The sequence below is a fragment of the Amphiprion ocellaris genome, chromosome 8, assembly GCF_022539595.1.
Source record: "Amphiprion ocellaris isolate individual 3 ecotype Okinawa chromosome 8, ASM2253959v1, whole genome shotgun sequence".
In the NCBI taxonomy this organism is placed as follows: domain Eukaryota; kingdom Metazoa; phylum Chordata; class Actinopteri; family Pomacentridae; genus Amphiprion; species Amphiprion ocellaris.
The window spans coordinates 26,745,181-26,758,669 of NC_072773.1; the positions used below are offsets into that span (position 1 = coordinate 26,745,181).

Below are 13,489 nucleotides of genomic sequence, written 5' to 3' on the forward strand. Positions count from 1 at the left end.
CAAAAACATATCAATTTGGCAATTCTTTTTTTTTTTTTTGGTGGAGTGATGCAGAAGTGTTTTAATGCTAAGGCCGTGCAGATACTGACATCATTTTTCACCTGTGCAAACAGAAAATCAGCCACTTGAGTTGCTAATCAGTTCAGCAGCCTCCTTTTAAGCAAATATAACCTTTAGTCCATGAGTGATCCTCAACTCATCTGACTGGAGTTTCTGCTTTAGAAAACAAGCAGCAGTCTGCCAATCTGTTACAGTGAACCCTGTGGAAGGTGTTATGAAGCAGAGACAGAGTATCTGGAAGATTATTGCAGGATTTGATGTAATAAGGGTGCAAGTGTAAATCTGTATTTGGTGTTTTAAAATCATCAAAGTCATATTTTCTTAAAAGCAAACCAAGCTCTGCAGAGAAATACCCACTGGTGGTCTACATTTGTACTGCAAAGAAGACAGTGGGGTCTTTTGGCTGTTTATGTTTTTTAAACTCATGCAGAATACGCTTTGTTTAATTCCCTTTGTTACATACCGTCCTGCATCATTTTATTCTGTTCGGATCAAAGCAGTCTTATTCTCTGTTAAGTCAGCTGCACTTGTGATGAAGGACTCAATTACAGAAAACCGACTTCTAAATCAGATGCAGCGGGTTTAATTACGATATCCTTTGAGGAAGACAGGTGCTTAAGAATCATCTAGCAGCTTTAAATCGTTGCGATAAGTGAGGAATTTCAAAGTGAGGCTTTGAATTACAGGCCTGAAACAGAAAACAAGGGATTGCATTTTACATTTCCTGTAATGTGTATTGTAAAAATACAAAAATAGATAATCTGAGGCAAATCTGCTATGCAAAGTACCAGGAGGAGGAAAAAAAGATACTGTTACTGATTGTTGTCCTGTCTATTGTGGCTTTTGTGTTTTTCTTGTATCCTTAACAATGCATGAAATCTGAAGCAACATTGTGCTGCTCATAAAACTAAGACAGCCATGGGAGAAAGTGTGAAGCAGCTCTGCCATTTTTTATTTTTGTGTTACATTTTCACAGCCAATAATTGTAATTAATTATTAGAATGATTTGGATGCATGAAATATAAGCCTACAGTGTCTACATATTATAATTAACGGCTCTGATTGTTCTCTGAAATGTGATGAAGCGTTTACAGTGCTAGAAAACTATTCCTAAGAGTAGTCTGCAAACAGAAGGTCCTCCAGCCTTTGACTTTCAGGTCATGTTATCATGCTTGCCTTCCTATCAGCCAGTTCAAGACTAAATAACTGCCTCACTCAAGGTTGGAATATTAAATGTGCTGTGATGCGTGCTCATCATCATTAAGCACGCTGCTGTATAACTCAAAGCAACCATCAGTGAGGTGCCTCTAAACGCCTTATTTTCGTTGCTGTATTCACCTGCATGTCTCCAAATAAAAGGGAGGCGGAGTCACGCTGGTACACACGACTGGCCTCAACCTGTGGACCTGTGTGAGGAGGACAGAGCGAGGCAGCCAGGGAGGGGTAGCCACCGACAGAATTATAACACCGCAGCTGTGAACTACACTACCCGAACCGGAGACACATCTGTCCCCTTGTCCGTGTTCTCAGGTGTCCTGCTCGCCACACGCCGCGCCGCTGAGGGAGAAGCGCACGTTTAATGGCATTTGGGAAGTGTTCGCGGCGCTCTCCGGCTGCAAGAAGAGACGTTACGGCGCGAGTTAGCTAACGTTAGCTCGCTAACAAGGTCAGTTTGAATTTTCGGTTGTGTCGCTCTTTCGGCAAAAGCGTCATTAAAAATGCCACCCCCATCATGTTTGCTGGCTGGACTCGTTTACAGAGTAAGCACAGACTCCCCGTTCGCTGACAGGACAGATAAATGAGCTATATTTGTCACCAGCTCACTCTCTTGGCGCTAGCTTGTTAGTTAGCCCCCCCTCGACGGCTATCACTGCTCCTCATTCGACTTTGGTGTTAAGAAAGTGAGCTGATTCACGTTAAGAAGGCGACTGCCGTGAAGCAAGTTTCTTGTCGGTAACGGCATCATTAGTGCAGGCTGACTGGGATATGGTTAGCTGTGTTATTTTGTGAGAGCTGGGCATTTGTGTGCTGGATGCCCCAGCAGCGGCAGCAGCTCGTTTCCGCCTAGAATGAAACAGGTGCACCTCTGCGTTAGCGATAGATGGATGCAGGATAGTACTCAGCGCAGACAGTTACTGCGTTCACTGTGTTTGGTTTTTGCGCCGTTTTAGGTAGTAATATTCCTATTAAGGTGGAGTTTACCTAGTGTGGGCTGCTAAATGATTTATCAAGGTTGAACGTCGGAGGCGGCGTTGTCATTTACAAAGGCCTCGTCTACCGAGTCCAGCTGAAACGGGCCCGGCAGCTAACGTTTAGTTAGTTAGCTAAAGCTAGCTGTTAGACGGTAACTGGCTACTGGATCTCAAAATCCTGCTAACACTGAAACATTTGCTCAAGCAGGCAGATTTGGGGTTTATTTAAGCATACGTCAAAATCACAGTTGTTGTCATTAACCACAGGATCTGTATGACTGCTGATCTTACTTTGGTTTAGCCTGGTTTAGTATTACCGTTATATATACTGAATATTCCAACACATTTCAACGTTATGGGAGCCCAGCAGCTTTGCATAAACCTTGTTTTGTCATGTAACGTGTTGAAACATTTGTCTTGTAACCTCGCAGTCAGAAGCAGTTGTGACTTAATCAGTTCACATGAATGAGGAAAATTCACCGAACATAGTGAAACTGGCTAATTTTCAGATTGAAATATATTTAGTCAGTGCTGTGATTGTTTTACACTTGAGACTTTACTCTTGCTTCGCTCTTTAGACAGTCCTGAATTCATAAAACACACAAAATGATGTGTTGACTGCAAGCACAGTGTTTTGACAGCATACAGTAGTTTTCTGTAGCGTTAAACGAGTTACTCTCAGGTCACCATGCCAGGTTAGACTTTCACTCAGCCAAGGCCGATTTAGTGTTTTCACTCTGCATATTTCATTACTTTGTTGAACAGAGTGGAAGGCAACACAAGGGAAACATCCAACTGCAAAGCAAGCTTGTCTTGTGGATATGTTTGTTATTCAGCTCATGCACTATCTTGAGGCTACTGGATGTGGTATGTCAATTCAATTGGCCCTGAGTGCCACTGTGCATCGGAGCCCTAATTATTTTTGATGTTTTTCAAGTTTTAACTACTGTTGAACTGCAGACTGTGTGGATACCACGGTTGTGAAACGGTTTCATCCCCTCGGTGTGAAATGGGCCGAAGTCGCCCACACTCAAGCTTGTGTCACCGCACTGTTTACCATACATAAAGAGAAAAGAGGGCTTGTCATAGAAACGGCTAGACTTTGATAAAAGTTCAGTATATATGCAGTTGTAAAATGAATGACTTGTATTCTTAGTTCCTCAATCTATGTCAGCATGCTGTTAGAAAGAAATTATCATGACGATAACTATGTGCATAATTATCCATTGTATGCGCAATGTGAAAAGTCATCAAGACAGGTTCTATTTTTCAAGAAATGTGCTTAGTGTGCTTGTGCTAAAGAACATATAAAGTAATTTATTTTAAGCTTTGACCAAGGATTTTAAGGACAATCATCTCAAGAACAGACAACATGGCTTTATCTGCTCTCTTTTGTTAAAACCAGGTTTTGATTGTCAGGCATTTCCTCAAATGACACATCCTCATTACTGCTGAGGTTTACTCATCTTAACCACAGCCTATTATGCACGTTTCATCTTAATTTTGTTTTGTTCTCCATTTAAGCAGCATGTTACAACACTGCAAATCAACATATTAAAGCGCTTCATATTTCTTAATGAGACGTTGTTTGACTTGAATTTTGAATTACACACTGTGAAATGAGAACGTGATAAAATCTAGGCCATATTGTGGAGAGCTTACTTTGATGCTCAGATGTTGCTCTTTTTCTTGAGTGTGGCAACAGCCTGGGGTGAGGTGTAGTGTTCGTTCTGAATTAAATTAAGCTTATGGGTAAAACCTATTTTCATGTTAATTTTTGTGTTTTACATTTAAACACAAACGGATACATGAATCAAGAAACATACTTTGCATCTTTACACTTGGCTTGCATATTGTGCACTATTGAAGATGCAGTCATTGAGTATTCTTGCATGAACATGTGTCTTAAAGAGACTGCTTCGTGCTTTGTTTTCTTTTTTGGTCCAGGAGTCAGACAAGGGCTGGGGGAGAGAGATATGGAGTATAAATCCCACAGCACTGACTCAGTAGATAAACATCCCAGATAAGGTGCATGTGTCAGCCTTGTTAATGGGTTAGGTGAGATGTGTCTCAGTGCACTCTGTATATTTGTGAGTAGGTGGCAAATGTCAAATTAGACAAACGGATATCCATTGCGTCTAATGTTTCAGAGTTACTTTTTTTCTCGTATATCTTGTGTCTGAGATGTTCTTTCTTTAATATGTCTCTCCAGTGTTTCAAACATGCATGATGACTGAAGGTACAGGAACCCTGTGGATTTGATTATGTTATAGTTCTCCTAGCAGGCTTTGTACTCCTAACATTCCACTGCTGGGCCAGAAACACCACATAATATTTTGGCAGTGGACATTAATCATTGTGATTTATCATAAAATTGAATACAAAGATTACACAGTATAGTTTGTTTTGTCTTGTACACATTTGCCCACATGTTCCTCTGACACAACAAATTTTCTCACCAAACTGCAGAAACCAACTGTAGCTGCCTTTAGTATGTAGGTTTATAGGCAGTGATGAATCATTTTTGGAAAAAAAAAAACAAAACTGTGGGTTGGCCTGTCTCAATAGCATTGGCTGAGCTGAACTACTATAGAGATACTGACGTCTTACAATTATATGATCTGGATAATGTGCAGTTATTGTTCAAGACAGTGAAGAAGAGGGACTGTACTTGAAAGTGGCAGAAGCAGCCATTTGTGATAACGCTTCACAGCTTAACAGAAGACTGAATATCATATGTCAAAGCTGATTCAAACTACACAATTCACAGCAATGCAAAATAATTTTTTTATTGGCTTTTCTAAAGACTGAATTATCTTTGCTATAAATAATAGTGACTAAACATTCAATATGTGTCGGCATAACTTCAAATATAAAGGCAAAGCACATTTTATTCAAGCCCTGTTGTGCCAATCTCATAAGATTCAAGCTTTCCAGACCAACGTTTTGAGTGACATTCCAAAATATATTGAACTTATTCTTGTCTTTTACAACGTGATCTGAGCACAGATGCTTCATTATTACAAATAGAAATGGAAACCCCAAAAGAAGGTGCAGGTTAAGGGATGTTCTGACAAGTCTTCTTAAATTTAACACCAATTTGAGCAACTACACAGAGGTCTGCACATAATCTGCAGGATCTACAGTTTGACCTCCATAGATAATTTTATCACTTCACTGCAACAATGTTTTCTATTGAAAATCTTTCCACAGTGGGAACCCAGTCCAGTTTAATAAGCCGTGTTAGCATACGCAAATTACAAACAAGCCTTGCTAATAGGCTTTAGGGGTAAAAAAAAAAAAAAAAAACAACACAAAAACAGCTTCATGCTGTAAGAACTCAGAGTGAATAAAAACGTTACTGATTGTGTCTTTGTTTTTTAGATACTGATGCAATGTCACATTAGATCAAAGATAAACCAGATATTTGAATGTCAGATGTAAGAGCAGCAGTATTAGTGTTAGTACTTGGATTGGAATTGTAATTTCTCTTATTCAGGTTTAAAAAAAAAAAAAATCTATGTAATTGATTGTCTGAGTGATGTTGAAGGAGCAAGAGAGAAAGCGAGTAAGTGAGTGCAAACCAAACCAATCTATAGCTTTGAGTTATTAGCTATAGCATTTGGAAGCATACAGTTTACTGGTAGATCATACAGATTCGAGCATGGTTGATTTCAGTAATGACTACCCCTGATTACATTCATTAAATGTAATGGCGTATTCCAGAATTAGACTGAGCCTCTCTTTCCACCTGTATTAAGTAAATACATGTATATTTTGTGAATGATTTGTGTTGGTTCCTGTGAGTTCCAGTATTATAAGACTTAATTGAAATGGCACAAAACATTCTCAGTGGTACTGTTTTGTTTCTGCATAATTGACGGATTTTAATGGCATAGAATAATGCAAAAGTTTAGCGAGTTTAATTATATGTATTTTGGGGTTTATAGCAGGTAATATTTTTTGAGTGCATCGGTTGACGTCACAGTTTTGTGCCAGTCAGGCATTAGGATTCCAGGCAAATGGCTGACCCTCCTCTGCCTGTTTGAGTGCTACAGGATTGGGGTTGGCCAGGTCAGCACAATGTGGACTCTAATACCAACCCCCAGGGCACCTAATTAAAACTTACAACCAAGACAAACAACCTTTGACTCTGATGTATCTCCTGAGAATTGCTATTACTCAAAATGCCATGACAGAGAAGCGAAGATCAGTCAGTGATCAGTGTGGCGTTTTACAAAAAAAAAGGATATTACTTTAAAAGTGCCTTCAGAATAGTACATGAAAATGTATTTTATATTATTTACACAAATAACCCCAATATTTGATTATATTTCATTTAAATACAAGCATATAACATTATAGTTAACATTGATTTTTGTCCTTACCACATAGTGCCTCAGCTCCCAATTGTACTAGAAAAACAAATACTGTCTGAAATCTTCGTCATCCACTACTCCTTGTACACTGTATTACCATCAGTGGTTTACTGTGTAGTGAGCTATAAATTTAGAAGTCATTAAATATATCAAAAATATTATTTATATAGCTTATAAATCATTTTCAGTTTTTGTCATTACTCACAGGTTTAGTGTTGCTTGTGAACTGTTTCATTATGTATGAAATCACATGAATTACATTGTGGGGATGTTAGGAAAAGTGGATTGATTAGAAGATGTATACTGAATTATTTAATGTGTGTTAGTCATACTGCTACATCATGTATAGTGATACTAGTTTTAGGTTGACTTTTTACAAGCATGCTAAGGACGTCAGACAGGGAATCATTTAGACTTTTTTCTGTGGATCAGAGAGCATCGGTTTTTTAAAAATAATGGAAATTTGAAAATGACATGTTGAAGACTATACTAGTAGCACTATAGTATGTAGTGCATAGATATATTCACTCAGAATGGACATTCAGTCTGGTAAATACCATTAAAAATGTTGCACTATATAGTTAATGTAGGAACGAATTTTGTTCACAAGATGGTGTGTTGCTGCAACATTGTGCCCTCTAGCGACATAAACTACTTTGAAACTGTGACATAATTTGCATAATGCAGTTCTCAGTTTTAGCATGTAATATTTTAACTGTATTGGTAGAATTTGTAGCCTGTGTGTAGAAATCACAGAAAATGACTGGGTCTCTGCAGCAAATACCACATAAGCAGCAATACTGCTTGTATATTTGCACTGAAGTTTTGATGAATGTTTACCACTTTGTCACACTCATGTTTGCTCTTTTTGGTTTCTCATTTAGCGGGCTGACATGGCTGTCTAACAGACTGCCAAAGATCTCTTCATGGATCACAGAGGACAACACATAGAAATCGCTGCATTTGTGAGCATAGCCAATCATTAGAGAATCTGACCCACAAGCATATTATCAGACTGACTTCAGTGCATGTGGCCTCTTCAGTTGTTCATAGACATCTGTTGGGCAGCCCAAAGGCCTTTCGCTATGCACTATAAACGGAGAGACATGAGCTGTGGGGATGCTGCGACGAGCAGGCTTCTTTCGTGTAGGACTATCCCTCTGGTAATGGGGCTTCTGGCGACCCTGGCCCAAGGCACTGTGCCAGAACAGCAAGGGACAGTGGTGGAGATGATATCTGTGGAACTAGAGGCTTCCATGCAGTCCTCTGTTCTCTCAGAGCTCCAGGCTGCAGCGTCTTCAGTTGGTGAAGGGCCGCCTACAGCTGTCCCAGATTTCTCTGCAAAGAATGGGGGCGTACACACCGGCATCCCTGACTCCTCAGCAATCGTGGGCCAGGTGTTTCAGTTGAAAGTTCCACCAGGACCCACCCATGCAGGCTGCAGTGTCCATGTAAGTACACTGAAGATTTGACATAATGAAAACAATTCAATATTTACATCTAGTGCTGATTTTATGTGCCATCTAATGTAAATATGTCATGTCATAAAATGAGTGTGTCTTTGCTGTTTTACTGATGAAAACTACTCAGAAGGTGCAGATCCTGCTAAATTTGTCATGTAAGCATTTACCAGTTTTTCTTTTTACTAGGGAGGTATCTTTTCTTGTTGACACACCCACACATCAGATATTACTTGAGTTCTAGCTTAGCAGTTTTCATTAGACTGTTATTAGAAAGAAAAAAAAATCCTTCTTAATCTGGATGTTTTTGTGGACTAGAAATCTAAAAGCTGAACTTAATGAACTTCAGCTTTTTTATGTTTAAAATTTATATTGCAACATACTGTATTTTGGTCTTGGTCTATAATAAAGGTGTAGGTGAATTTGACTGTTGTGAATTTTGAAGAATGAGTGTCACTAAAGGTGTGTGCTGTTGTTCAAATAAAAAAGCATTACTACATGTTTTATTGTTCTAAAGCCTAAATATCCACATTTTTCTGTCACTGTAGAAATACATAATATATAATACTTATGACCTCCGTTTTGATCCCTGTATCACTGCTGATTGAAGCTGACTGTGCTGCAATTTGTACCAGTCAGACTTATGAATGAGATGAGATTATTATTGGCTCAATTGGTGATGCAGAATGATATCCTGTCATACAGTAATAACTCAAAATGATGAGTGATGACTCACACAGTTGTTATTATGAATAGAAGCACACTCTGCTTCCTGTTCATGTTTGGCAAGATTCGATAAACTGAATTGAATAGAGGGAGTAAGGGTTTGTCAAAGCATTTCTGCTTTTACTCAAGATAGTTCGGTTTTGCATTAGTTTTTATTCATTTTCTTGGTCCGGTTTCACTAGCAGCTTGTTCCATATGAAACAATTAAATACAGAGTTATATGTATAATAATTGATTCACAGTTTTTTCAAATAAGATCAATTGTCTCCTTATTACTACATCAAGGCATTTGTGTTTTTCTGTTTTATAGAATAAATTTTAAGCTGCTTCTCTGACTAGGTAATTCATTTTAATCACTGAGGTCCTAGTAGCTTTTCATAGCCATTTGTGTCGTTTGTAACTACTTTCGATATGGATCAATCACTTAATGAGAGCTGGTAATGACTTTTGGATTTTTATACTTGACTTTTATCTCATAATTATCCCTCTAGTATAAAACAGTAATGGCTTCTCTTTTCCCTCCTGTAGCTCACTGAGATGGGAAAGGAGACTTTACCCTCCTGGCTATACTGGGACAAAGAAAGCTGTGTTTTAAAAGGTTTGGCTCTGGAGCAAGATAAAGGTGTGTATCATATCCGGGTGTCAGGCAAGGAGATAATTGAGAAGACCAGCAGCCAAGTGTTCCCCAGTACAGTCTTCTCTATTGAAGTATACCCAGAAGAACGGGCAGATACTGAGCCAGCCCTGCTCACTCTCCAGTCTGATGTCAATGGCCTGCAGCCTTTCACCTGTGGTTCTGAGGAGCCTGTCACTGTCCTCACTGTCATCTTGGATGCTGACCTGACAAAGATGGTTGCTGAACAAAGGGTGAATTTACTGGGCATAATGGGAAAATTCTCGCACGTGCCTGTGGAGCACATGAGGGTGGTTCCTGTTGTCAACAATCGCTTATTTGACATGTCTGCTTTCATGGCTGGACCAGGAAATGCGAAGAAGGTTGTGGAGAATGGGGCCCTGCTGTCATGGAAAGTTGGATGTGCCCTTGACCAGGGCAGTATCCCTGACATTAGCAGTGTTCAATCCTCAGCAAAGGATGGGACCATGTCAGCCAGACTTGGATACCCAGTTGTTGGCTGGCACATTGTCAACAAAAAACCCCATGGAGTGAAACGGGTCAGGCGGCAGTTGTACAATACTCCTACTCCAGTGCCCTCCTTGCTTCCTCCCACTATTCATCAAGAGCCCTATTCACGTGTGATTCCCACCCCAACTTCACCCTCTATTGCTCCAGCAACGGACAACTCTGCTCCCCCAGTCCGAGGCCCTTTGCCTCTTCCAGTGAAGCCTACAATGAGGGTCAGAGATCCGATAGCCCACACACCTGTTTATGGACCTCCTCAGCCCACCAAAGTTCTAGGAACTACAAGCACCATCCCTATTCAGCCTACAATCACTCGGCCTACATTTGTTGAGGCCACTGCTTTGCCGACACCTCCAAGCACCACCAAAAAACCTAAACCTTCTGCCACAAAGAAACCCAGGAAACCCAAAACCTCTACTCCATCTCCCCGGGAACCGAAGTCCACCACTGCTAAACCACCCAGACGCACAACTCCTCTTTCTTTGGCTCCAGAATTAAATCAGAACCCAGAGATCCGCAACCCCATTGATCAGGTGACCGCATGGGTTGGCACATACTTCGAGGTTAAGATTGCATCTGATGCATTCTATGACCGAGAGGATGGTACGACTGACAAGCTGCGCTTGACTTTAAAGAGAACACCCAAAGAACCAGTGAGCGAAACATCGTGGATACAGTTCAACAGTACTATTCAGCTCTTGTATGGCCTTCCAGAGGAACAGCATGAGGGGAATCATGAGTACTTCATGTTGGCTACTGATAAAGGTGGGAAGAGCATCATGGATGCTTTCGAGGTTCGAGTCAACCGTTGGTCTTCTAATGACAAGCCATCAGCTGTGTTTGCTGCTCGTTTTCATGGTGACCCCAAAACTTTAAGCAATGATGTCCATAAGAAGATTCTTTTGACTAAAAAGTTGGCTTATGCCCTTGGTGATCGGAACAGCAGCACAGTGACCCTTAGGAACATCACTAAGGGCTCCATTGTTGTGGAATGGACCAATAACAGTCTCCAGCAGAGCCCTTGTCCAAAGGACCAGATCACAATTCTCAGCAACAGGATCTCTGATCCCCAAGGGACACCTAAACTGGCTTTCATCAAAGCCATGGAGCCTGAATTCAAACCCTTCAACATCTCCATTCGTGGTACCAATAAATGCCAGAGCTACACTTTTATCCCACCAGGAGAGGTGCCTATGCCTGTTCTTCCTACAGCGACACCATCACCTGGAACAGGTCGAAGGAACAGCGATGACGTTTACCTGCACACTGTCATTCCTGCTGTAGTGGTAGCAGCCCTGCTGCTCATAGCTGGGATCATTGCTATGGTCTGCTACCGCAAGAAACGCAAAGGGAAAATGACAATAGAGGAGCAAGCCACTTTCATCAAGAAGGGAGTACCCATAATTTTTGCAGATGAGTTGGATGATTCCAAGTCACCCCCGTCCTCCAGCATCCCTCTTATCCTTCAGGAGGAAAAGCCCCCACTTCCTCCTCCAGAGTACCCCAACATGGCTGGTCCCCACAGTACCCTGCTTAACCAGGATCTGCTGGAAGAGTATTCAGTTTATCAAGATGATGATCCTAATGCTCCACCTTACCAGCCTCCACCACCATTTACTGTTCCCATTGAGGGCAAAGGCTCTCGCCCCAAGAACATGACCGCATACAGGTCACCACCTCCCTATGTGCCTCCCTAACGTACACTGGAGCTTTCAGTTTAGAAAGCAGGTGCAACGTAGGGATGCTTGTTGAAAACTACTACAGGAGTAATTTTACATGTGTTCAATGAAATGGCTTTGACTTTGTAGAGGAGCAGGCAACCGCACCCATATATTTGACCATCATGGATAAGACACTGTATTGTACAATTCTACTACTGGCACAGGGCAAATGGACAGAGAACAGTTTGTAATTCCAGCACTCTTTTTTTTTTTTTTTTTTTTTTTTTTTTTTTTTTTTTTTGTCCTTCAGATCTGCTTTTGACTTCTTGCATATTCTTTTTTGTCTGTTTTTGCCAAGAGGAATCAATTTTATCTTCAATGATGTACTATTTCTATTGTATAGAAAATAATAAAGAAGCAGGAAAGACTGAAGCCCACAGGGCCTTTGAGCAGATGTCACCATGACAACAGACTTGAGGCGCTCCCTCACAATGTTAATCTTTATGAGTTCTATATCACTCTTATCTGTCCTTCAGCTAGGTTTACTAAGATTTTGCACCTGTTATTTCTAGAGGGGAATGAAATACAAAACACTAAACAGAAAGCATGAAGCATTTTATTTACATAAAAATCAGTTTGTTTCTTAGACATTGACCTTTCTCTGTTCTCGTCTATGCTTTGCTCCCTCTTGACAATAACATGCAAACCTTGCACTTATGCAAACTCTTGTTAAACCTTGCACTATGTGTCTTGCGCAGAATTGAAAGCATTAAGCGGTAGTCCAATAAGGAGGGAAAACAATTATTTTGTATTGTTGATCTCATCACATGACAGAGATTCCTCTGGTACTTGATCACATTACACTGATCGCGCCTGTTGTAGATGTAGCCTAATTAAGTTACAAAACAAATGATGACGATGATGATTTTTAAAAAAAATTTTGTTAACGTGTGCCACTGAACCTGCCTGTGAGATGACTGGTTTTGCTGTTGCCAAGGTGATGTCTGTGGTCACAAGGCAGACCTAGTGGGGTTGCTGCAACGATAGTGAAGGGGCCATCGGAATGCTGTGGTTCACAGCAGGGTGAGAATTGGCAACTGAGCCAATGAGGTGGATCCACTGTCTTATATTCAGTTGGTTTTGTTGGTGTGAGGGGTGGGTGGGCTTAGAGTACTGTATTATCACTGCTCTGCCTCTAGGTGTTGCACTGTTATGTTAAGTGCACTGCCTGTTGTCAGTTCAGATGAGGCATGGGGACAAGGGGATGTACATAATTGTGTGCCTGTGAAATTAAACAACTCCATAATGTTAGTGTTTTATCAGTAAACCTAGTTGGGGAAAGGGAGGGCCAGAGTGGGAAATGATTTTATTTTTTAATTGTATGTCTAGATTTATGATCACAATCATAAAAAATAAATACGACTTTATAGTTTGTGAGGGTATAAAAGAACGTTTACTTACCCATCGCAAAAAAAGCATTATCTCAATATGATGGGGAGCAAAGAAACCACAACAATATGTGAATTATGTACATTTCATATCTGATATCACCATAAGAAAAAATGGTTAAAAATCTAATGTTTTTACTGAGTTTTTGATACAGTCTTAAACTTGTTTTATGAAAATATATTAATAAAATGTAATACTATTTGTAAAGCCTCAAAATGGTGTATAGTCTTTTTTTATTTTTGAAAATAGAAGTGGATAAAATATGTATGTGTATAGATTAATTAAAGGGCTAATAAAAGTTGCCTGAGAAATTGGCATGCAAAATACAACAAATTCAATGTGTTGTTACAGTATATTTACATGTTCAGAAGCAGTGGCGGCATTGTTATAAGTCAGACTGAAATATACAAACTTTGAAATG

The 13,489-nt window shown here is 40.1% G+C and overlaps 1 protein-coding gene across 1 annotated transcript; it reads left to right on the top strand.

Annotated features, from left to right (window-relative positions):
- Positions 1 to 1,436: 1,436 nt before the first annotated feature.
- LOC111586673 (dystroglycan 1-like) lies at positions 1,437 to 13,085 on the top strand. The gene is made up of 3 exons (XM_023296449.3): positions 1,437 to 1,726; positions 7,516 to 8,082; positions 9,346 to 13,085. The coding sequence occupies exons 2-3, from the start codon at positions 7,660 to 7,662 to the stop codon at positions 11,653 to 11,655; spliced, it is 2,733 nt and encodes a 910-aa protein (XP_023152217.1). The 5' UTR covers positions 1,437 to 1,726; positions 7,516 to 7,659; the 3' UTR covers positions 11,656 to 13,085.
- Positions 13,086 to 13,489: the final 404 nt, after the last annotated feature.